The sequence below is a fragment of the Theropithecus gelada genome, chromosome 2 (genome assembly GCF_003255815.1).
Source record: "Theropithecus gelada isolate Dixy chromosome 2, Tgel_1.0, whole genome shotgun sequence".
Lineage (NCBI taxonomy): Eukaryota > Metazoa > Chordata > Mammalia > Primates > Cercopithecidae > Theropithecus > Theropithecus gelada.
Genome location: NC_037669.1, coordinates 45,732,450 through 45,757,953, shown reverse-complemented (window position 1 = coordinate 45,757,953; position 25,504 = coordinate 45,732,450). Strand labels below are relative to the sequence as shown.

Below are 25,504 nucleotides of genomic sequence, written 5' to 3'. Positions count from 1 at the left end.
ACCCCGGTTCCCGCCTGCGTCTCTTCCTGCACACCTCCCCGCAAGCAGAGGGAGGCACTCCGGCCTCAGCTAGCCCAGAGAGGGGCTCCTACGGTGCCGTGGCGAGCTGAAGGGCTCCTCAAGCCCCGCCAGAGTGGACGTCGAGGCCGAGGAGGTGCTGAGAGTGAGGGCTGTTAGCACACTGTCACCTCTCAGCTGTTGTTTTAAAGCAAAAGGCAGGCTCCAAGGGAAGCTGGCTGTCGGGTGGGTTCCCGTTCTCTGTACCCTTTCTAGCTTGACAGCTCCATAATAAAACCTGCAGCGCTACAGGGGCCTCTCCTGTAGCCCTCCCGCGGGGGCGGCCAGTGGGGCCCCAGCTGCGAGGAGGGCCGGGGCTCGCGAGCTTCGGTCCCCCACTTCCAGCCCCCCGGGCCCCTGGCGGGGCTCTGCGCTGCCGGGGTGGGGCGTCTGCTGCAGTCCCCGAGCACCAGGTCATCCAAGGTCCTGCCGCCCGGCCGGGGCGGAGCCAGGGACGCCCGGCCTTCCTGCTTCCTGCGTCCTCGGCCCGCCTCTTTCCCGCCGCCGCCTGGATGGGACGCGGTAGGCGCAGCCCTGCTCCGGGCGGGGTTGGGGCGGAAGGTGGGGTCAGCTGGGGCCCAAGGGGGATTGGGGAGGCGCGCGGGAGAAGGCGCCAGGGAGGGGGTGCGCGGGAGGCGGGTGAGCCGGGCGCCGGCCCTGGGGGCCCGGGCGGGAGGAGGAGCCAGGGGGGTCGGGGTTCGGGGGACGCGGGGAGGGAAAGGCGCGCGGGAGATGAGGTAAACCCAAGGGGTCGGAGGGGCGACCTGGGGCGGGGTGGGGCCACGCCTGGGGGACGCCGGGAAAGGACCCAGGCGCTGGGGGTCGCGGGGCAGCGGGCCGGTCCTACCCTTAGGTGTCTGAGGCCGTTCCCCACACCGCCGCGGTGTGCTTTCAGCGGCCCCGTCTTCTTCCTGGCCTGCTCCGGGCACTGCTCCTGGTTGGATGTCACACGCGTGACTCCTGCAGCGTCCGCGCACAGGGAAACCCTCCCTGCCTCAACCAGACCTCCCGCCAGCCTCCGCCACAGGCTCAGCCCACTGTCCTGTGTGGGCTTGGTGCAAAACTCGGGTGAAGAAAACCTCCTGGGATGCCCAGCCGGGAGTCTCTCTCAAAGTCCCACACTCTCTCCATCCAGGAGAGCCGGTGGGATAGGTCTCTTTGAAATTCCTTCCTTCCTTTCCTTCCTTTCCTTCCCTTCCTTCCCTTCCTTCCCTTTCTTTTATTTTCTTTCTTTTCTTTTTTTCCTCTTTTTTCCAGTTTTCCATATAGCTAGTGATCAAATCCCACTTTTTTTTAGAAGGCTTTTACACCAGTAGTTTTCTTTTTTTTTTTTTTTTTTTTTTTTTTTTTTTTTTTTGAGACGGAGTCTCGCGCTGTGTCACCCAGGCTGGAGTGCAGTGGCGCGATCTCGGCTCACTGCAAGCTCCGCCTCCCAGGTTCAGGCCATTCTCCTGCCTCAGCCTCCGAGTAGCTGGGACTACAGGCGCCCGCCACCACGCCCGGCTAGTTTTTTGTATTTTTAGTAGAGACGGGGTTTCACCATGTTAGCCAGGATGGTCTCGATCTCCTGACCTCGTGATCCGCCCGCCTCGGCCTCCCAAAGTGCTGGGATTACAGGCTTGAGCCACCGCGCCCGGCGCTACACCAGTAGTTTTCAAACTGTGGTCGCAGGACCAGCAGCACTGCCTTCTGAGATCTGCTAGAAATGCGGGTTCCCCATTCCCACCCTGACCTTCTAAATCCTAAACGTTGCGGGTGGGTCCCCATACTTGTCTTTAGCAGGCCCTCCTGGTGGTTCTGACCATTGATGTGAAACCTTAGGGCTTTGAGGAGTATGAACTGAGGGTGAAGATGGGCCAGGTGCCCTGTGATGATAATGCATAACTCCATTTAATCTTCACAGCCCTATACAGTAGGTAATATTACCCCATTTCGCAGATTAGGCAACGGAGGTACAGAAAGTTTAATTTTTCCAAGGTCACAGACCTAGAAAGGGGAGGAGCTGGGATTCCAACCTTGGGTTATGGCTCCAGAACATTCCCACTGAGGCGAGGTCCCCTGTGAAGGTAGGGAGGGGTGAAGCCCAGAGGCCCTGGCGGCCTCCCTGCCAGGCAGAAACCATTAGTTCCAGAATCGTGACCAGCCAGGTGCGTGGTCAGCAGTGGCCCTGCCTGCCTGCCTTTGGGCGAGCCCTGGTCTGTGTAAGCTGCTGGGACCAGGCCCCAGGGCAGGATGTGTTCACATTGGGGTGCTGACTGGGCGCCCAGAGTCCTGGGTCCAAGGCCAGCCTCACAGGGTGACACAGGGATGCTTCTGAGTGATAGAGTATCCGTTTCCTCTTCAGTCTGATGGGGGCGGACACGCCCCAACCCCATGCTGGCAGCTGGGAGGGTGGGCAGCCTCAGACTCAGGCGCGGCTCTGACCTGTGGCCCCAGGTGGGCCACTACCTGTCCTGCCCAGCACCTTTCAAGGCACAAGGGTCTCTGACCACTGCCCCATGGCAGGGTTTCTCAGCCTCCCTACTACTGACATTTGGGGTGGGGCAGTTCTTTGTTGTGGGGGGCTGTCCTGTATCACCCTCTCTGTCGGGACAACCAAAACTATGTGCAGACATTGCCCGATGTCCTCTGTGGGGACCTTGGAGGCAATGCCTCCACTGACATCTTGGCTTCTCCCTGGGGCTCTGGGATGAGAGGTTTCCTGGTCCACAGCCTACTTACCCACAGAAGCCTACTACAGCCTGTGCTCGGTTGTTAATCTGCACAAGCTGGCAGTGACACAGGGACATTGGAGCATGTTCTCCTTGCAAACACTCCAACGTTCAGGTGGAGCTCAGGGGCCTTTGGCCATGTCCACAGCAGTGAGATCCCCCACCCTGCAAGGGGCACAGAGCAGGCGGGAATGACTGGTGCTGACACCAGCTGGGTCCTGCTCCCGGGTTACCCTGGCCAGGCCCTCCTCTGGTACCATGCGCAGTGAGGGTGGACCCAGGGCTGGGGCTCTCTAGGTCCAGCTGCATGCGTGTTCCCAGCACAAATCACGGATCAGGGCTGCGCCAGCACCTGCCACTCTGGTGTTTGCTGTCACCAGGCATAGTGGCTATGCACTCTTGGGTTAACTTCCTCAGGCACATGTGTAAGTGACTCACCAGGACTGGGGCTGAGTGAGGATGTGTGGCCTGGAGTGGTCACTGCCCAGTTGCCTCTGGCAGGGGCAGACCCAGAGCCCTGTGGCTATGTTCCAGGCCCTTCTGCCCACCCCTTGCCCTAGTGGTAGTGAGGTGAGGTGCCTCACACCATTCATTTATTTATATTTAAAAATTTTTTTTGACACCTAATAGTTGTACATATTTTTGAGGTGTCTGTGATAATTTAACACATTCATGTAACTTGTAAAGATCAAATCAGTGCAATGTAGACATCCATCATTTTAGAGATTGGTCTTTTATTCCAGAAACATTTGAATTATAGCTATTTTGAAATATAAAATAGATTATTGTAAACTATAGTCACCCTATTGATTCATCAAACACTATTTCTTATTTCTGCCATCAAACCATGTATTTCTAGCCATTAACCACCCTCCCTTCTTCCCACTGTCCCCTGACAGGCTTTAGTAAGCAGTGAACTCTCTACCTCCTTGAGATCCCCTCCTTCAGCTCCCACATATGAGTGAGGCCATGTGAAGTTTGTCTTTCTGTCCACAGCTTATTTCACTGAATGTAATGACCTCCAGTTCCATCCATGTTGTTGCAAATGACAGGATCTCATTCTTCTTTATGGCTGAATAGTACTCCATTGTGTATATGTACCACATCTTCTTTATTCTTTCATCTGGTATGGAAACTTAGGTTGATCCATATCTTAGCTATTGTGAATAGTGCTGCAAGAAACATGGGGTACAGATATCTCTTCAATATCCTGGTTTTCTTTCTTTTGGATATGTCCCCATGAGTGGGATTGCTGGATCATACAGTAGTTCTGTTGTTAGGGGTTTTGTTTTTGTTTTTGTTTTTGTTTTTTCAGAGGTGGAGTCTCGCTCTGTTGCCCAGGCTGGAGTGCAGTGGCACAATCTCAGCTCACTACAACCCCCACCTCCTGGGTTCAAGTGATTCTCATGCCTCAGCCTCCCAAGGTAGCTGGAACTACAGGCGTGTGTCACCACACCCAGCTAATTGTTTGTATTTTAGTAGAGATGGAATTTCAGCATGTTGGCCAGACTGGTCTCAAACTCCTGGCTTCAAGTGATCCTCCCACCTCGGCCTCCCAAAGTGCTGGGATTACAGGCGTGAGCCACCGCATCTGGCTTGCTTTTAGTTTTCAAAGGAACTTCCATACTGTTCTCCATAGTGGCTGAACTAGTTTACATTCCCACTAACAGTGTACAAGGAATACTTTCTCCACATCTTTGCCAGTGTCCATTATTCCCTGTCTTTTTTACAAAAGCCATTTAAAATGGGGTGGGATGATATCTCATTGTGGTTTTGACTTGCATTTCTTTCATGATTAATGATGTTGAGTACTTTTTGCATATATGTGAGCCATTTTTGTCTTCTTTTGAGAAATGTCTATTCAGATCTTTTGGCCATATTTTAATTGGATTTTTTTTTCTTTTTTCTTTTTTGCTATTGAGTTGTTTGAATTCCTGGTACTATATATTCTGGTTATTAATCCCTCGTCAGATGAGTGGTTTCAGATATTTTCTCCCATTCTGTGCGTTGTTTCTTCGCTTTGTTGATTGTTTCCTTTGCCTTGCAGAAACTTTTTAGCTTGATGTAATCCCATTTGTCTATTTTTGCTTTGGTTGCCTGTGCTTTTGAGGTCTTACACAAAAAGTCTTTGCCCAGACCGATGTCCTGCAAAATTTGCCCAATATTTTCTACTAGTAGTTTCATGGTTTTAAATCATATAAGCGTTTAATCCATTTTGATGTGATTTTTTAATATAGTGAGAAATAGGGGTCCAGTTTCATTCTTCCACATATGGATATCCAGTTTTCCCAGTCCATCTATTGAAGAGACTCTCCTTTCCGCAGAGTATGTTTCTTGTGCATTTGTCAAAAATGAGTTGGCTGTAAGTGTGTGGATTTATATCTAGGTTCTCTCTTCTGTCCATTGGCTTATGTGTCTGCCAGTACCATGCTGATTTGGTTACTATAGCTTTGTAGTTTATTTTGAAGTTGCTATGATGGCTCCAGCTTTATTCTTTTTGCTCAGGATTGCTTTGGCTATTTGTGGTCTATTGTAGTTACACGTAAATTTTAGAATTGTTTTTTTCTATTTCTGTGAAGAATGACATTGGTATTTTGGTAATGATTGTGCGATTCTGTAAATTGCTTTGGGTGAAATTGTCATTTTCATTGAAATTCTTCCATTCCTCAAGCATAATGTATCTTTCCATCGGCTTTCATTTTTATTTCCCTAACACCTTCTCAGGTGGCTGTCTAGGCTTCCTTTGTGTTTCTCCAGCTGAGCTCTTGTTCCCATCCTGTGTCAGTTTCTCCATGGTTTTCTCTGTAGGAGTTCTTCATTCTTTTTTGTGCACTTATCCTTTGTCTCTTGTATTGGGTCCAACTATTATCTCCTAGGCTTTTGCTTGCTTTTAAATTTTATTTAGAAGTTTTGTCCTACAGAATATTTAAACTTTGATGTAGCTAAAGTAATCATTTTTCCCCTCTGATTTTTGCTTTCAGTTGTGTGTATGTGTGTGTGTGTGTCCCTTACCCTTAAGGAATTTGAATCCCTGATTTTGTGTGTGTCTGTGTGTGCACATGCGTGTGCATGCACGTGTGTGTGTGTATGTGTGTGTTTCCCTTACCTTAAGGAGTTTAAATCCCTGATTTAGGTTCAAAATTTTTTCCGACTGTCCACTTCCCTGGTTGATCAGGACATCCAAGCCCTGCCTTTCTGGCAGAGGGAGCCAGGAAAAGTTAACCTCTCTTTGTTCCTGTCCATAAGCCTTGGGCATCTGGGTGCCTGTAGCATTGCTCAGGTGACCGCTGACCTTGGCAAGAACAGTTTGCATCAGGAGAAGAGGAGGGGAGGTGAGAACACACTGTGGACATGATTCTTTGTATAATTTTTTTTGCCATTAAGAGAAGGAGGGGAATGAAGTGAGAGCTAGCTTGAGGTCAAGGCTGGGTTTATAGAGGCAGATCCTAGAGCAAGTTTCTGTTCTCATCAGATGATCCCACAGAGGTAGAGGGGAGAAACTGAGGAGGCGGGAGAGAGGGGTTCCTTGTAGGTGCGACCCCTTGAGAGGACTCCAGTAGGGGTCTCTTTTAATCCTCTGTTTCCTCTTCTGTGTAAAGTGGTCAGTAATAAGCTAGCCTTCCCACGGTCCCGTGAGGATTAAAGGAGGTAAAGCCATACTGCACAGGTCATCAGTAGCTGTGTCTGTTATTTTTGGAAAAGATTAGGGATCTGGCACTGTAGGGACCCCATGATTCCTACCCTGTTCTGCCAAGCGTGCGTCCTTCTCATGGTTCTGGGGCTGCCACCCTGAGAAGCAGAGTGGGGCCTGGAGAACCAGCCGATAGCTCAGCTCTGTGTAGTACAGGTTCCTCCCAGTGTGGGCAGGGTCCAAGTCCTCCTCCTCTCCTTTCCTCTCCACTAGCTGTCTCTCCATGATGGCCAGGCTTCCAGTGTGGGCCTGGCTCAGTTTTACCAGCATTGCTACAGAGGATGTGATGGGAATTTAAAGAAAATGGCTGGTCTGGCCGGAGGGGTCAGGCTAGAAGGTTGACGACGAGAAGGTCATGAGGAAGGTGGAATGGGTTCTGCTGTTAGGACCTAAGGGATGCAGCAGTGGCCTTGCCTAGCCAGGAGGGTGGCCATTCCTACCTGTGGGAGTGGGGCAGAGAGTTGGAGGGGCCTGGTGTGGTGAGAGGGAGGCATTTTCTGTCTCTGGCATTGGGCCCCTGCAGGTCCTTCAGGGAGGTGGGAGGCAGGTGGGAGTAGGCAGTTCCCATCTCTGTTCATTGCCTCTTGGAGCCACACCGGTGCCGCTTGGGCCCAGGTTCTCTGGGCTGGATGAGGGGCACCGTTCCTACCGCTGAGAGTGCTGCCGACTCGAGAGGCCTCCCTGTGCCCTGTCCCCACTGCATGTCATGGTCGCCCAGGCCGGCTGCTCCTTTGCTAACTCACTACCTGCTCCATTCAGGCCCCTGAGAAGGAAGCACTGAGGATGCAGGAGGTGCCGTGACCCTCCGCTTCTCCCTGCTGTAAGGCACAGCGCAGGACACACATCCCTGTTCAGTTCTTCCATCAGCTCCTCCTGAATCCATAGATTACATGGGAAAATGTTTTACCAGCAGTTGGGTGGCGTAAGCCTACCACCTCATTCCTTGCCTGAAACTGATTGACAAGCAAGGATGACAAGCAGGCAGGCAGACATCTTACTGAACAGGGGCCAGAGATGTATACATTCTATCAAATTTTAAAAATCCAGGATCTAGAACATGGATTTAAAAAAAAAAACACAGTGAGTTTGTGGACCTGTGTCTGTGTGTAAACATTGGAAGGATATACACTAGACTTGCACTGGAATAGTGAAATTGTCAGTGATTTTTAAACTGCATTATATTATTATTTATTTATTTTTAAGACAGAGTCTCACTCTGTCCCCCAGGCTGGAGTGCAGTGGTGTGATCTCGGCTCACTGCAGCTTCCGCCTCCCAGGTTCAAGTGATTCTCCTGCCTCAGCCTCCCAAGTAGCTGAGACTACAGGTGTGCATCACCACACCTGGCTAATTTTTTGTATTTTTTGATAGAGATGGGGTCTCACCATGTTGGCCAAGCTGGTCTCAAACTCCTAGCCTCAAGTGATCCACTGGCCTTGGCCTCCCAAAGTGCTGGGATTACAGGGGTGAGCCACCATGCCCAGCCTCATTATATTATTTTGTATTGTCTAAATTATATTTTTTATTAACACATGTCACTTTTGTAATTAGAAAAAAAATCCTGTTATTTTCATTTTGGAAAGGAAAGGCGGCTGAGGTGGTTTATTGATTATAGAATAGATGAAGAGATTGTGGGGCAGTCATACAGTTCAGTTTTCTACAGCAGTAAAATAGATTCAGCAGCATGGCTGAATCTCAGAAACCTAATGTCAAGTGAAAGAAACTGGACATGAAAAGAATCTGTGGAGTGTTACTTTGTTGATCTAAGTCGCAAAGTAGGCAAAACTCAGCTGTAACACTTAGGGCTGCACACATTGTAAAACTAAAGGAAAAATAAAACAGACCAAGGAATGGTCATCCCCAGAGTGAGGCTAGTGTCACCTCTGGTAGGGAGGGATGAGTTGTTATCAGAGAGGGGCTCAGAGTGGAGAGGCTGGTCATGCTTTGCTTCTTGAACTTAGTGGGAGTGTAAGGGTTCTTGCTTTAATAATATAAATGATTCATAATTTTTTATTGTGATATAAATTTCATACCATAAAATTCACCCCTTTTAAATGTACAGTTCAGTCAAACAGAAAACTCATATTCACACAAAGACTGGTACATGAATAATAGGAGTATTATTTGTAGTAGCCCCAAAGTGGAAATAACCCAAATGTCTGTCACTCATTAGTGGGTAAGCAAAATAGGATATGTCCATACAATGGAATATTACCCATCTGTAAAAAGGAATGAAGTACTGATTCATGCAACAACATGGATGAACCTTGACAACATTATGTTAGGTGGTATCTTAGTGTGGTTTTGATTTGCATTTTTCTAACAGTGAAGCTGAGCACTTTTAATGTTAAGTGACGCCATCATTTCATGTGCTTATTGGCCGTTGTACATCTTTGGAGAAATGTCTGTTCAATTCCTTTGTCATTTAAATTGGTGTGTCTTTTTATTGTTGAATTGTAAGTATTCTTTATGTATTTGGGATACTAAACCCTCATTAATATAATGGCAAATACTTGCACATTTTGTGGATTGTCTTTACTTTCTTGAGAGTGTTCTTTGAAACGCAACTTTCAAATTTTTATGAAATCCAATTTGTCAATTTTTTCTTTGGTTGCTTGTACTTCAGATATCACATCTAAGAAACTGTTGCCTAATCCAAAGTCCCTGAGATTTACACCTGTATTTCATTCTAAGTGTTTTAGGTAGTTTTAGCTCTTATGTTTAATTCTTTAAGCCATTTTGAGTTAGTTTTTGTATGTGGTTTGAGGTAGGGATTCAAATTCATTCTTTTGCATGTGAATATTCAGTTGTCCAGCACCATTCGTTGAAGAGACTACTCTTTCCCCAGTGAATGGTTTTTATACCTTTGTCAGAAATCCATTGGCCATAGATGCATGAATTTATTTATAGACTCTCAGTTCTGTTCTATTAATCTATATTTCTATTCTTTGCCAATACCAAGTTTTACAATAAGTTTTGAAATTAGGAAGTCTGTGTTCTCCAACTTCATTCTTCTTTTTCAGAATTGTTTAGGATTTTCTGTTCCCTTGCACTTCCATTTGCATTTTAGAATCACCTTGTCATTTTCTCCAAAAAAGAAGAAAGAAAAAAAAACAAAAAACAAAAAAAAACAGACTACTGGAATTTGAATAGGGATTGTATTAAACCTGGAGATCAATGTTTTGTAGTTTTCAGGGTACAAGTTTTACACTTCTTTTGTTAAATTTGTTCTGAAGCTTTCTTCATTTCTTGCATTTCTATTGCAAATGCAATTGTTTATTTAGTTTTAGATTATTCATTATTAGAGTATAAAAATAAAACTGGATGGGTACAGTGGCTCACAGCTCTAATCCCAGCACTTTGGGAGGCTGAGGCAGGAGGATCACTTGAGCCTAGGAATTTGAGACCAGCCTGAGCAGCATAGCAAGACCTCATTTCTTTTTAAAAAAAAAAAAAAAAAAATGCTGAGCATGATAGCATATACCTGTAGTCCCAGCTGCTCAGGAGGCTGAGGTGGGAGGATCGTTTGAGCTCAGGAATTTGAGACCAGCCTGGGCAACATAGCAAGACCCTGTCTACAAAAAATTTAAAAAATTAGCCAAGTATGGTGGCACATGCCTGTAGTCCCAGCTACTCAGGAGGCTGAGGTGGGAGGATTACTTGAGCCTAGGAAGTTGAAGGTGCAGTGAGCTATGATCGTGCCACTCCACTCCAGCCTGGGTGACAGAGTGAGAACCTGTCTCAAAACAACAACAAAAACAACCAAACAACCCAAAAACCCAAACAACAAAACAAACAAACAGACTTTCGTGTATTGACCTGTGTCCTCCAGTCCTACACCTTGCTGAACTTGTTTACTGGCTGTAATAGTTTGCGTGTATGTGGATCCCTTACGATTTTTTATGTATAAGATTATGTCATCTGTAAACAGGGGTAGTTTTACTTCTTCTTTTCAAGCTGGATACCTCTTACTTCTTTTTCTTGCTGAACTCTGCTGGCTAGAACCTCAAGTACAGTGTTTAATAGAATTGGCAAAAACAGGGATTCTTGTCTTGTTCCTAATCTTATTGGGAAAGCTTTCAGACTCTAGCTAAGCTTTGGATTTCTCACAGATGCCTTTAATCAGGATGAGGACATTCCCTTCTATTCCTCTTATCATTATCAAATAACTTTCTTTGTCTGTGGTAAGAATTCTCATCTTAATGTCTAGGAATAGAAGGGAATGTCCTCATCCTGACTAAGGGCATCTATGAGAAACCCAAAGCTAACTTTTTAAAGTGTTTTTATCATGAAAGAGTGTTGGATGTTGCCAAATGCTTTTTCTGTGTCTGTTTAACTGTTTTCTCCCTATTATTATATTAATTTGGTGTATTACATTGATTTTCATATGTTAAACCAACTTTACATTCCTGAAATAAATCCCACTTGGTTCTATTGTAAGTCTTTGTATGTACTAGTGGCTTGAGTTTATTAGTATTATGCTGAGGATTTTGTGTCTGTATTCGTAACATCCTCCCAAAGTGCTGCAAAGCCTCCCAAAGTGCTGGGATTATAGGCATGAGCCACGGCAACTGGCCAGATAGGTAGTTTTTTGATCCTCTTTCTCTCACCCTACATTCTCAAGTAGGCCATGGTGTCTCTTGTTCCCTTCTTTATATGCATGTGTACCCAATGTGTGGCTCTCACTTATAAGTGGAACATGTGGTATTTGGTTTCTGTTTCTGCATTAGGTTGCTTAGGATTATGGCCTCCAGTTCCATCCATGTTGCTGCAGAGGACATGATCTCGTTTTTTCATGGCTGCATAGCATTCCATGGGCATATGTACTACATATTCTTTATTCAGTCTTCTGTTGTTAGGCATTAGGCTGATTTTATGTCTCTGCTATTGTGAATAGCACTGTGATGAACATATCTGTGCATGTGTCTTTACGGTAGTATGTTTTATATTTCTTTGGGTATACACCCAATAATGGGATTGCTGGGTTGAATGGTACTTCTGTTTTAAGTTCTTTGAGGAATCACCCCCACTGCTTTCCACAATGGCTGAACTAATTTACATTCCCACAAGCAGTGTATAAGCATTCCCTTTTGTCCACAACCTCACTGGCATCTGTTATTTTTTGACTTTTTAATAATAGCCACTCTGACTGGTGGCTTTTCCAATTTGTTGGCTTATAATTAATCATATATTCTCTTATAGTTATGTTTAGTTTTGGTCATGATGTTTCCTCTTTCATTCTTAATTTAACTATTTGAGCCTTCTCTCTTTTTTTCTTCATCAGTCTCTCTAAAGGATTGTCACTTTTGTCGATCTCTTCAAGGACCCAACTTTTGGTTTTGCGGGGTTTTTTTGGTTTTGTTTTACAATTCTCTTTCATTTATTACCAATTTAATCTGTATAATTCCTGCCTTCTCCTTTTTTTGGGTTTAGTTTGCTCCTCTTTTTCATCTGAAGGTGGAAGATTGATTTATTAATTTGTTCTTTTTAAAGAAATGGATATTTATAGCTATAAACTTCCCTCTAAGCACTGCATTAACACATGCCATAATTTTTTGGTATGTTGTATTTTCATTTTCATTCATCTCAAAGAAATCTCTAATTTCTTTTGTGATTTTTGTCTTTGACTCATTAGTTATTTAAGAGTATGGGCTGGGCTTGGTGGCTCATGCCTATAATCCTAGCACTTTGGGAGGCCGAGGTGAGCAGATCACTTGAGATCAGGAGTTCGAGACCAGCTTGAGCAACACAGTGATACCCCATCTCTACAAAAATTTTAAAAATTAGCTGGTTGTGGTGGCGCACACCTCTAGTCCCAGCTACTTGGAGGGCTGAGATGGGAGGACTGCATGAGCCCCAGAGGTCTAAGCTGCAATGAGCTGTGATCATACCACTGCACTCCAGCCTGGGTGCCAGAAAGAGACCCTGTCTCCAAAAAAAAAAAAAAAAAAAAAAAAGGGGAATATGTTGTTTAATTTCTGCATGTTTATGAATTTCCCAGATTTCCTTCTGTTATTGATTTCTAATTTTATTTTGTTGTGGTTGGAAAACATATTTTGTATGATTTCAGTCTTAAATTATTGAAGTTATTGTTCCTAAGATAGATCAAGCCTGCAAAATGTTCCATGTGCACTTGATAAGATTAAGTATTCTGCTATTGTTGCACGGAGTGTTTTGTATAGATGTGTTTGTTTGGTCTTACTGGTCTATAATGTTGTTGAAGTCCTCTTTCTTTTGTTGATACTCTGTCAAATTGCTTTATCAATTATTGGAAGTGAGGTATGTCCAACTATTATTATTGAATTGTCTTTTTCTTCCTTCAATTCTGCCACTTTTACTTTGTGTATTTTGGGGCTTTGTTGTTAGGCACATGTGTGTTTGTAATTGTTATAGCTTCTTGATAGATTGACCCTTTTATCATTATCAAATATCCTTCTTTGTGTGTAGTAAGAATTATTGTCTTTATGTCTATTTTGCCTGGTACTATTAATAGTATTAAAGCCACTCCAGTTATCTTTTGATTACTGTTTGCATGGTATATTTATTTAAATCCTTTTACTTCCAACCTATCCATATATACTTAATGTAATAATTGATAAGATGGGATTTGTGTCTGCCATTTTGCCATTTGTTTTCTATATGTCTAATGTCTTTTTTCCCTGTTTCCCCATTACTACATTGTTTTGTATGAAGTAGATCTTCCCTAGTGTATCACTTTTATTCACTTGTTACTTCTTTTACATTTTTTTTTCTTAGTGGTTGCCCTGAGGGTTACAATCAGCACCTTGGTTTATAATAATCTTGTTTGGATCAACAACAACTTAATTCCAACTTGATATACATAGTTGTCTTTAAATTGGATAAGAGTAAAAAGAGTTACTAACAAAAATGTGTTTATACTTTAAAAAAAATCTGTCTAGGTGGTTACCTTTACCGATGCTCTTCCTTTCTCTGTGTGGATTCAAGCCTAGGTCTTGGATTCCAGCCTTAGTCTAGGATGGTAATTTGGCCTGAAAGACTCCCTTTAGTGTTTCCTTTAGGGCAGGTATGCTGGGGACGAATGCTCTGTGTCTGTTTATCCGAAAATCTCTTAATTTATTCTTTACTTTGAAAAGATAATTTTGCTAGTTAAGAATTCTTAGGTGACAGCTTTTGTTCTTTGAGCACTTTAATGCGATCCTGTTGCTTTCTGGCTTCTATTTCTGATCAAAAATGAGCTGTTAATCTTATAGAGTAGTGATCCCCAACCTTTTTGCCACCAGAGACTGGTTTTGTGGAGGACAATTTTTCGATGGACTGGGGCGGAGGGGAGGCGCTGGTTTGGGGATCAAACTGTTCCACCTCTTCATCAGGCATTAGATCCTCATAAGGAGCACACAACCTACATCCCCTGCTTGCGCAGTTCACAATACAGTTTGAGCTCCTATGAGGATCTGATGCTGCCGCTGATCTGACAGGAGAGAGAAGCTGATCAGGCAGTGCTGCTTGCCAGGAGCCGCTCACCTTCTGCTGTGTGGCCCAGTTCCCAACAGGGGTTGGGGACCCCTGCTCTAGAGGATCCCTTGTACATGATGAGTTGCTGCTCTCTTCCTGTTTCTAAGATTCTTGGCAGGTCTTGGTGTGCTCTCTCAGAGTTTATTCTACTTGGAATTTGTGGAGCTCTTTGGATGTGGAAATTAATGTTTTATGAAGTCAGGAAAGTTTTCGCCCTTTGTTTTTTAAATATTCTTTCTGCCTTCCCCCTTTTCTTTTTTTTTTTTTTTGAGACGGAGTCTCGCTCTGTCGCCCAGGCTGGAGTGCAGTGGCCGGATCTCAGCTCACTGCAAGCTCCGCCTCCTGGGTTTACGCCATTCTCCTGCCTCAGCCTCCCGAGTAGCTGGGACTACAGGCGGCCGCCACCTCGCCCGGCTAGTTTTTTGTATTTTTAGTAGAGATGGGGTTTCACCGTGTTAGCCAGGATGGTCTCGATCTCCTGACCTCGTGATCCGCCCGTCTCGGCCTCCCAAAGTGCTGGGATTACAGGCTTGAGCCACCGCGCCCGGCCCCCCCTTTTCAACATTTATATTGTTATATTATTCCATAGTTCTCGGAGGTCCTGTTTCTTCTTCTTTATTCCTTTTCATTTTCGTTCTTCATACCGAATAATCTCTCTTGTTTCAGTTCAGCGATTCTTTATATTCCCCCTGCTCAGATCAGCCGTTAGCTCTTCTTGGGAATTTTACATTCCAGCTCTCGTACCTTAAAACTAGTGCATTTCTATTTGGTTATTTTTAAAAATAATTTTTATCTCTGTATTGGCATTCTGTATTTGAGTAGATATCATTCTGAAGCTTTCCTTTGCTTCTTCCAGTATGGTTTCTTAAGTTCTTGGAACATATTTAAAACAGCCAATTCAAAGTTTTGGCCTCCTTCAGGGACAGTTACTATTAATTTTTTTTAATGGGCCATACTTTGTTATTTCTTGGCATGTCTCATTTTTGTTGTTGGAAGCTAGACCTTTAGCAGTATATAACATGACAGGTGTGGAAATGAGATTCCCCCCTCCCCTGGATTTGCTGTTGCTGCTTGTTGTTTGTTGTTTGTATAGTGATTTTTCTGGACCAATCCTGTAAACATCCTCCATTCTCTGTTGTATGTGGCCATGGAAATCTCTGCTCAGTGCCAGCTGATGACCAGTTACAGATTTCCTTGAACTCCACGCCTGGAACTCTGTGCCAGGAATGAGTGTGCCTCCCAGTCTTTACTCAGGGGCTCTGTGTGCACACTGGGCACATCCAGTCTGGTGCTCGCCAGAGCCTCCGCAGCCTTTACCTGCTGCTTGTGCGGAGTGTCCAGGAGGTGCAAACTTGGGGCCTTCCTAGGAATTTCCTGAGTGTGTTCCTAGCCACCAGTGTGGCACTATGTATTGGTGGCCTGCTGTCAGGTTGGTGTGAAAGTAATTGCAGTTTTTGCCATCAGAAGTAATAACAAAAATTGCAATTACTTTTGTACCAACCTAATAGATTCCCAGAGTGTGCAGGAATTTTTCAAAACCCCTGTTGACATCCCCTTCCTCAGCTTTTCCTTTAAATGTTTTCATTATTCTGTTGTTCACCCCAGCTAGTAGCCACTGTGCCTGTAATTGTTTTCTACTAACTTCTCCCAGGGTAAAAGGTTTTGCACCAGGTGAACTCCAAGTGGGGTTAAATACAGACAGCCCTCTAAGTGGGGTCTTCCAGGGATCTCCAGATCGGTCAAAAAATAATTTTTTGGGCATGGGGACTTGAAAGAACTCCAGCCTTGTCATACCCTCCAGGCTGCTGGCTCTCACTGCAATTGTGGGCTGTCCATTTTCAAGGCTAGGGCAGAGCTGGGGAGGGTAGTGGGACTAGGCAAGTTAGAATGTCACTAGCAGCTTGAATGTTACAAAGTGATCTTCCTTGCTGAGAGTCAGCAATTTTTCTTGGATAGGTACTCCTGGATGCCTTGAGCCTTTGGTATCAGTAAGAGTTCTGAAAAAAATGATTTTGACAGTTTTTGCTGTTTTATAAAATTGCTTTTATGGAAGAGAGAATTTTCAGAGGCCCTTTTTTGCTGACTTCAGCCCATATATGTTTGTGCTCTTCTGTATGTTTTGTGCTCACACATGTGCATATTAAACAATAAACTATTGTAAATTGGGGTGCAGGAGTCTGGTGGAGCAGGTGCTGAGTGAGGGCTGCGGGTTGGATGGGACCATACCGGCCTGGGGCCGGACAGGTGCCTGAGGCTCCTTGGGTGTTAGCGCCGTGGGAGTCAGGAACTCAGCCCTACAACTTTGTGTCTTCCACTGTAGGGCTGCCAGGCACCCAGCTGTGCCCAGATGGATGGGACAGAGACCCGGCAGCGGAGGCTGGACAGTTGTGGCAAGCCAGGGGAGCTGGGGCTTCCTCACTCCCTCAGTGCAGGAGGACTCCCTGGAGCCTCAGAAGATGGAGCTCTCAGGGCCCCTGAGAGCCAAAGTGTGACCCCCAAGCCACTGGAGACTGAGCCTAGCAGGGAGACCGCCTGGTCCATAGGCCTTCAGGTGACCGTGCCCTTCATGTTTGCGGGCCTGGGGCTGTCCTGGGCCGGCATGCTTCTGGACTATTTCCAGGTAAGAGGGAACTAAATGGGGACAGGGAGGGGGACACTGCCAAACATCACCTATAGAGTAGGCAGCTGCACGTCAGGTCGAGCTTAAAGGTTGTTGGGCAATCCTCTCAAAAAGCCATTTTTTTCCCCTGTGTATTGGGCAAGATTCTTTTAGTCTCTGGTGACAGAGAGTAAATTTAACCCAAGTTAATCTTCAATAGACAATTTATTAGCCCATATGATTGATGTAGAACAAAACGTACTTAATCATTTCCCTTCTGATGTACTTTGAAGTTTAACACAGTTGACTGACTGTGTCAGTCAACAACTGCTGCCATAACAAAGTCCCACACACTGGGGGGCTTCAACAACAGACATTTATTTTTGCACAGTTCTAGAGGCTGGAAGTCCAAGATCAAGGCGTTGGCAGCACTGGTTTCTCCTGCGGCCTCTCTCTTTGGCTTGCAGATGGCTGCCTTCTCTCTGTGTCTTCACGTGATCTTTCCTCTGTGCATGCCTCTGTCCTAATCGCTTAAGAGGGACCCGTCAGATTGGGTTAGGGCCCCCCGTAATGACCTCATTTTAATTTAATTACCTCTTAAAGGCTGTGTTTCTAATTACAGTCTCATTCTGAGGTACTGGGTGCTAGGACTTCAACATATGAATTTTTGCAGGGACATAATTTAGCCTATAACCACTTTAAAAAATGCTGCAGTGAATCATCTTGACATAAATCATTTTATACATCTCTGAATAAATTGGTAGGATAACTTGTTGCGAGTAGAATTACTGGGCAAAGAGCATGTGCGTTTGTGGCTTTAATGGAGATCACCAAATCATTTGTTTAGTGGTGCGGGGTTCCAACCCACAGACCCTGACCCAGCGACAGATGAGACACGTACATTAACCAGATATTTTGCCTGTCAGTTCAGCTAAGGGGCTCTGCTCTGAGTCTGCAGCATGGCCCCATAAGCCAGTGGAAGTTCGTATTTATTTACTACAGATTAAATGACAAAGGCTTTGAGTCAGCACACCTGTGGGTAATTAATCTGGTCGCCCTCCACCAGAGAGAGCAGTCCTACTGATGATCAAAGGTTTGTCTTAGAACCACATGAGTAAACAAGCTATTTAGATAAACTCCCCCACATTCCCTTGTTATTTGCTCTTCTGCTATCAACTCAAAGAGGATTAGGCTGCCTTCAGCCAAATCTTTTACTGAAGCTATGCAACACCCCGGCCTTCCAAGAAAGTTTGTGACTATTTCCTATAACTATCTTTATAATTTTTCCCACCACCCTGACTGAATTCCCACATTGTGGTAGAATGTCGTACTTCCTCCACACCAAGGGAAATGCTTGTTCCCAACACTCACCAACACAGGTTTTTTTCAACCTTTTTGATCTTTAGTAATCTGATAGCTGGAAATTGCATTTCATTGTATTTAATTTCTCTCGATGCCTAACAAGTTATCCCAAAACTCACGCATTATATTAAGCATGTGTGTATCCCAATAATACACACATGCTTCATATAATAGCATGTATTATCTCATGTTTACTGTGGGTAAAGAATCCAGGTGGAGTTTAGCTGGCTTTTCTGCTTCATGGTCTCTTGTGAGGCTGGGGCACCAGCCCAGCTCACTTAGAGGGTGACATTCCTGGCAGATACTGGACTGCGAGCCTCAGTTCCTCACTGCTGTTGCCCAGAGGCCCCCTCAGGTCCTCTCCATGTGAATGTCTCTAGCATGGTGCCCGCCTCATCAGGGTACAGTCCAAGACGGAAAAAGAGTCTGCTGGCGAGACAGACATCACTGTCCTCTGTAACCTACTCATAGAAGCGGCATGGCCTTGCTTCTGTTGGTGAGAATCAGGTCACCAGGTTCAGCTACATTCCAGGGGAAGCAGTTGGCTAAGAGCATCAGTACCAGGAGGTGGTCGGGGGCCTTCCTCAAGGGCTGCTGCCTGCTGTGGTCATTATAGTGTGATCTGTGCTTCTTATTACAAGTGAGAGAGGTTGAGGATCTTGGTATTTCTATTTATATTCTTTGCTCATATTTCTATTGAGTATTTTCCTGTTCTCTTATTGACACCTAGGGGCTTTGTATATATTAAGGAAATTGGTTGTTTCGTTGTGATGTGAATTATAAATGTTTCCTATGTTTTCCCCATTTATCTTTTGACTTTGCTTTTGGTGGCTTTTTGCTGAGCATTCATTTTTTAAAATGCAGTCTCAGTCATCTTTCTTCTAAGGCTCTGAGCCTATGCCCTCCTTAGAAACAGAAGCTGCTTTTTATACAGGTGCCCATCTGCCCGTGTGTGTGCACAGGGCAGCACATATTAGAGACTAGGTATGCGTTCCCGTGAAGAAGAAAAACTCTGCTACAAGTCTGCTTTCTTTCCATTGGAAATATGAGAAGTTCAAAGTGGATGTACACAGCTGTCAGGCTGGTCTGCATTGGTTTGTTGGCTGGTTAGTGTTCAGTTCGGTGCAAACATTTCAAAATTGGAAGCTTTTCATTACAGTGCTTATATTCAGTTCCTCTATAAAACTCAGACGATTTGGCAACATGTGGTTTATGTGTCAGTTTTCTATTGCTGTGTTCCAAATTACCACAAATTTAGCAGCTTAAAACTGCATGCATTGATTAGCTCATAGTTCTGTAAGGCAAAGTGCAGGCATGGTGTGGCTGGGATCTCTGCTCAGGGTCTCAACAGCTGAAATCCACATGTTGGCCAGGATGCGTTCTCTTCATGAGGCTCTGGGGAAACATGTACTTCTAAGCGTATTCCTGTCTTCAGAACTCACCTCCTGGTGCTGTGTTCCTCCCTGAGGTTGAAGGACTGCGGTTCCATTTCCTTGCTGGCTGTCAGCCAGGGGCTGCACTTCACTTCTCCAGGCCACTCCTGTGTCTTGCCATGTGGCCCTGACATCTTCAAAGGCAGCAGTGGAGACACCTCCCTTGGATGAAATCTCTCTCTGACTTCAGGAAGCGCCTGCTCCCTTTAAAGGGTTTACCTGATGAGGCCAAGCTCATCCAAGTTAGTCTTTCTGAAATTCCACCAGGACTCCTCACTGGAATGCATGGAGCAGGCAGGAGTGCCAGCAGTCTCCAGAAATTGATCCAGTCCTGGGCTCCATGGGTGGGCTGGGATGAGCATTGTGTGCATGTGCTGGGAAGAACGGGGGTCTCCAGGCAGGCTGTGGCCTTACAGAGACATGGAGCAGTCTAGAAAGGCCAGGAGGGCAAGAGGGCTGGCTGGAGGGGCATTCCGTGTGGGCAGAGAGAGAAGACTGGGAGTGCAGGAGGAGGTGAGGGCAGCCTGTTTTGATTGCCTCCTCTTTACTCTGCTGGTGAGGATGCAGGGGTCCTGCCCTAGGGTTATGGGGATGGTGGACACTCAACACCTGACTCTGAACAGGTGGGGACCACGGCGATTTGTCAGTCCTCATACCGATCACACAGGCAGGAGGACGTCGCGCACCTTGTAGGGCCACTCGGGAGCAGAGTGAGCCAGCAGGGGATGTGGGGGGCAAGATTTGTCATAACAAGAGAGTGGGAAACCCGCCCTCCATTCCTGACTATTTGCATAATTCCACAGGGTGGCAGAAACTGACGCAGGCTCCTCAGGGATGTGGAGGGACAGTTCCTGCCCTGAGATAAGGAGGCTCTTGGGCTGGGAACCTTGTCCATAGGAGCAGAATCAGGAGGGGAACGCGCCACTCACAGCATCTTTGCTTTCTCCAGGTGTCGAGGCAGCACTTCGGAGTTTTAGGCCTTACCCCACCATTGACCCCTTGATGCCTTGATGCCAGCTTAAGCCTTGATGGTGACTGACACTTCCAGGGAATAGAAGAGCCTCTCCAGGAAGCAGCGTAGACCCTTGGCCAGGAGAGAGTGTGCCATGTGGTGCCCTTGAAAAGTGAAAAGTGTCTGCTTTGTGTCCAGGAAGGGATTTGGTGGCCTGGGTATGGGGAGTGTGTGTCCCCGGGGCAGGGAGGGGGGATTGGATCCAGCTTAATCAGTGCCTGTGACAGTGGTGACACCCAGTGGAGGTCCCTTTGCCACCTGTCACTTCATCAGAGTTCTTTGAGGGCCCCATGTGCCTCCTGCTAACCCTGGCTGCCTGTGGCCCACCCGGGAAGTAGGGGCTCCACTGGGTGCTTCCTGCAGAGTTGGTGCTCTGTATTTCGAGAAGGAAATGAGGGCCTTGGCCACCGTCGCCATGCCTGAACCTTAGAGAGGATCAGGAGTGACTGTCTGAGGCCTTGTGTGTGGCTGTAGTGTATGTGTAGGCATTTGTTACCCTGTTCTATATTGTGTGTGTCACTGAGGCAGGAAATTCCCAGAGCTCTGTACCCCCAAGTGGGGCAGCTTCGAGGCCCTGGGCCAAGAGCCTGTGCACAGGGGCAGAGGGAGTGCCAGCAGGCCAGGGTGCCCATGCTGTTGATTGCCTGATGCTTGGCCACTGTGCTGACCCTTGGAGGTTTGCTCCTTCTCAGGGACTTCCTGGTTAAGATGGGAAGCAGCAGCCTTCCCCTGAGCTCCCTCACATATATTACATGGCAGCACCCTCCGTGAAGCCTATAGCTCCCACCATGAATGGCCAGCCCATCTCAAGGGCCTTGGGTAGTCAAGGGGCCCAGGGAGGGGTGACTCCTCTGGCACCATGGCATCTGGCAAAGGACTGAGGACAGGGGAGACCACCCCTCCTGCAGGTGGCATATGCCAGAGGGCCCAGGTTTGGCTCCATTCTATTTTTAAGGAGACCTCAGTAGCTGTACTGAGCTTGGGGGTGCCACATGTGAAGGCATAATGGGTAGTGGGAATGGAGAGTCACAGGCACAGCGTCCGTGAGAACCTGTGCTTCCAGGAGAGCCCAGCATGTGTCCAGCAGCTGCTCCTCTGATGGTGCACAGTGCAGGGTGGAGGAGAGCATCTCCCTGGATCCACAGCCCCTAGACAACTTATGGCCATCAGCCTGTAGACTCCAGGGCTTGAGGGGAGGTTGCTAATGCCCCTCTCTTCCATGAAGGCGTTTCTGGGGGCACTAATAGGAGTGACTGCTGATTTTAACTTGGGCAGATCCTAGAACCTTTTGTTGGAGTGGCCTGTTTGAGTTGGCTTGCTTTGCAGATGACAGCATAAATGGGCATAAGTAAAATTTGTAGATGAGAAATATGTTGCTTCCAGAACCCAAAAGGAAAGTGGCAAAGGGACCTCCACTGGGTGTCATCACTGTCACAGGCACCCAAAGGTCCGGAACGCAAAAGGAACTAAGAGATGTTGGAGACTTGTATTAATGTTGTGGATACGGAGAGGATTAATAGCTATTTTGTTGCAGTGTTGGGGATGGAATGGCTCTCAGTTTACCAAATAATTTTCAGGCGTTTAACCAAGATGCCAGGCCTCACACCACATGTGGGGTGATGGCCCCCGCTCTCGTTGTGAGTGCCTTTGTGAGTTACTTGTATGCCCTTAATTAGTGAGTCAAAGGAGCCTGGAGGAAGGCATCGTCAGTGTAATGTAACTGTGTTCCTGAGAAAGGCAGATGCAGGGGAGACCTTGGCCACATGACTGTGTGTGATGGCAGAGCTGTGGAGGTCCCCATGGGGAGCCTGGAAAAGATATCTAGTGTCCCTTTAGAGGGGAAGGCCAAGTGTGTCTGAGAGGCTGGTGAAATAGACACTGAACAGAATGTATTAACCAAGTCTATAGCAGCAAAGTACCAGTTGATTTGGATGGAGTCAGTGATTTCTATAACATTAGGTGTTGGATGTGGGGTCTGAGTGGACAGGGTCACGGCGTTAAGGTGGTGGTAATCCACCAGGAGGCACCCTTTCATTTTCTCCAGGTTTAGGAATGAGCCAAATTGCCCCGTGTAAAGGAGAAGCAGGGGGATTGACGTACCCTGTTTAAGTCTTGCATAATAAGTTTCCCTCCTGGGTCCTGTTGTAATTTGCATTGGGTGGTATTAACTGTTTTAATGGGGAGCAGGGGAGGGTCTGTGGGGTCTCATCTTGTCAAGCCAATTGATAAGTCAGACCAGGTGGCAGGAGTGCCAGGGAGCACCCGCCAGACTCACACCAGCCTGTAGTAAGTTAATGGTAGTTCTCGTCATGGGGGCAAGAACAGCCCTTTAGGGTGGGAGGAGATGACAGAGCCCGAGAGAGATAGCAACTGGCAGTTGCATCCCAGCTGACTGTTAGGGCTTGTTAGCAAGCAAAGAGCAGGCAGGGAGAGCTGGCCAGGTGTCCTCAGTCACGGTGGGCCCTTCTGTTCGTGAGCCAGTTATGGTCACCTCCTCTTCACCTCGTTGGTGAGGGAGGGGGGGTCTCACCCTTGGGTTAAGGGTATGGTGGACCCTTGACACCTAGCCCTGGGCAAGTGAGGACCACAGCAGTTCGTTCATTCATTCATTCATTCATTCACTCATTCAGGCAGCATATACTGTGTACCTGTGCCAGGCAGACAGCCCTGCCCTCATGCCGCTCACACAGCAGGCGCTGGGGTCAACGTTGATAGCAGTGAGGGCTGTGTGCCCCAGCAAATGGTGGGAGCGGCCCTGTGGAGGGAGGCCAAGAAGATCCCCTTTCCCCAGGAGGAGGTGTTGCAGGGGAGGCAAGAGAGGCTGCTTGGAGACAGTGCGTGAGCAGGCCAGCCTGGCAGGGGGTGGACAAGTCTTTCATCTTCACCCGTGGGTGGTTTCTGCCAGTCGAGATCAGAAGCAGAAAATAAAGAAGAACCTTAAGAGTTATTTAAAATTTAATTGACCTGATCTGTGAGATCTGAACAAGATGGGGGAAGAATTCATGCCTGTAAGAATGACCGTCTGGCTGAGAACCTGCCGAGGGTCAGGGTGACCCTGAGAAATGAATTGGATGCTGTGTTGGAAACTGCTCCTGGTAAACAAGCAGTTCCTGCTGCAGTGTCAGAAATGTACTCCAGAGCCCCTGCCCACGCTGTGTGGACCCTCCCCTAAAAACACACCCCAGTAAGAACAAGGCGGTGGGCAGAGATCAGTGGTCCTCAGTGTTCTGATCCTGTGGTCTTTGTGGGGTCTGGGTGGCCTGTTGCAGAAGCCCCTCAGGTGGTCCTGGTACCCCTGATGGGTGAGTACCACTGATCTTGTGCCACTTGCTCATGCTGTGGGCTGTGGGGTGGACTGGAGGCCCAGAGGTCACACAGAAACCGCTGGACCCAGCTTCCACCTGGTGCTCCATGTAGCTGGAATCTAGTTCAAGCTCTCAGATTTTTCTGCTGTGCTACTGAGCTATTTTTAAAACCACACTCTTTATTTTCTGAATTATAACTCAGTGAGCTGTGTTGACATGTTTTGTTCTCAGGTTTTCACAGGAAAGTAGTTTTTCTTATATAATTACATTATTTGCTTTTGATGACAGTTTTTCTTGATTTATAAAAGGAAATAATCACAATTGTCAGAATAGACAGAAAATTATAAAATAAAGATTACTTATGAACCCACCACCCAAAGGCAACTACTGTTAGCATTTTGGTATATATCCTTCTGAATGTTTCACAGTGCATGCACGTGTGTGTGTGTGTGTGTGTGTGTATCTTTCTCACTCAATTTTTTTTTTTTTTTTTTTGAGACAGTTTCGCTCTTGTTTTTCAGGCTGGAGTGCAATGGCATGATCTCAACTTACCGCAACCTCTGCCTCCTGGGTTCAAGCAATTCTGGTGCCTCAGCCTCCCGAGTTGCTGGGATTACAGGTGTGCACCACCATGCCCAGCTAATTTTTGTATTACTAGTAAAGATGAGGTTTCTCCATGTTGGTCAAGCTGGTCTCGAACTCCTGACCTCAGGTGATCTGCCCGCCTCGGCCTCCCAAAGTGCTGGGATTACAGGCGTGAGCCACTGCACCTGGTCTCTCGCTCAATTTTTAAACAGATTTGAGAAACATTTTTGTAATGTTTTGTAACTTACTTGATCAGACAACTCTTTCTGTATGAGAGTATGCAAATAGTTGTTTATTTCTACGTCTCCTGTGCTGATGAGGATGGTTCCAGGATTCACTGTGTATGATTATAAGTTGTGCGATGATGTTCGACCATGTCCAAAACTATGACGACACTGAGAGGTACTGACACCTGAAGGAAGTGATCACCTGTCTGGGGTCTTCTCAGCTGTGTGCCTTGGGAATGTGCATCCCACAACAGACCTTGAGCAGCCAGAGAAACTAGGCCAGCCTAGAGGACTCTGTCTTTAACCAGGTGATGCCTTTAAACCAGTAACCTTCTGCAACACTTCTCTCAGAATCAGGCCATTTCTCTCTGCCTCCTGCCGGTTCAATCTCCTGTTTGAACAAGCTGATCCTAACCATGGATGACGGACAGCGATGGGGTTGGCAGGCAGGAGTGGCAGCCCAGAAGCTGAGGGTCTTGGCCTGCCTTTGACACTAACTTGCTGTGTGATCTTGGGAAAACTGTTCATTTTCTTTGTTTGCAAAACAGAATGCTGTACTTCCTGTGAACATCCCAGGGCTGTTGTGAAAATGATAGAATGTGAGAGAGCTCTGAGAATTACAGACTGCTGCACAAGGGAACAAACGGGCATTCCTTTATTCATTTACAGTGACTGAGTGCATGTGGCCAAGTCTGCTCTGTGCCCTCATTATGCCCTGGGTTTCCTTCAGAGCATTTGTCACAGATCATCATTTCTTTCTCTCTTTTTTTTTTTTTTTTTTTGACTATCTGATAACCTGTGTTTGTTCTGCTCACAGTGTACCCTGGCATTTAGGGTGGAGGCTGGCAAATACTAGTCCGTAAGTACTGATCTGTGGAGTGGAGCCATGGAGAATCCCCAAGATTGCAGCAGTGAGAAGGGCTCTGTTCTCAGGAAGGGTGCGTGCCAGGGAGGGAGAGCAGATACACCTGCATTTCATGCTTCTGTTATGCAAAAGTGGGACCTGTCTTCAGAGAGGTTCAGAGAGTAC

General features: G+C 46.6%; 1 protein-coding gene across 2 annotated transcripts in view; it reads left to right on the top strand.

Moving 5' to 3' along the window:
• SLC41A3 (solute carrier family 41 member 3) overlaps positions 1–25,504 on the top strand; it is a 93,172-nt gene that overhangs the window by 14,167 nt on the left and 53,501 nt on the right. Inside the window, exons 1-2 of one of the 2 annotated variants that reach the window (XM_025375410.1) lie at positions 395–579; positions 16,272–16,571. The exons of the other annotated variant lie outside the window; for it this stretch is intronic. Coding sequence (XP_025231195.1) covers positions 16,299–16,571 — 273 coding nt within the window. The 5' untranslated portion in view covers positions 395–579; positions 16,272–16,298. Of the gene's footprint in view, positions 1–394; positions 580–16,271; positions 16,572–25,504 lie in introns of those variants that run through there. 2 annotated transcript variants of the gene reach the window in all.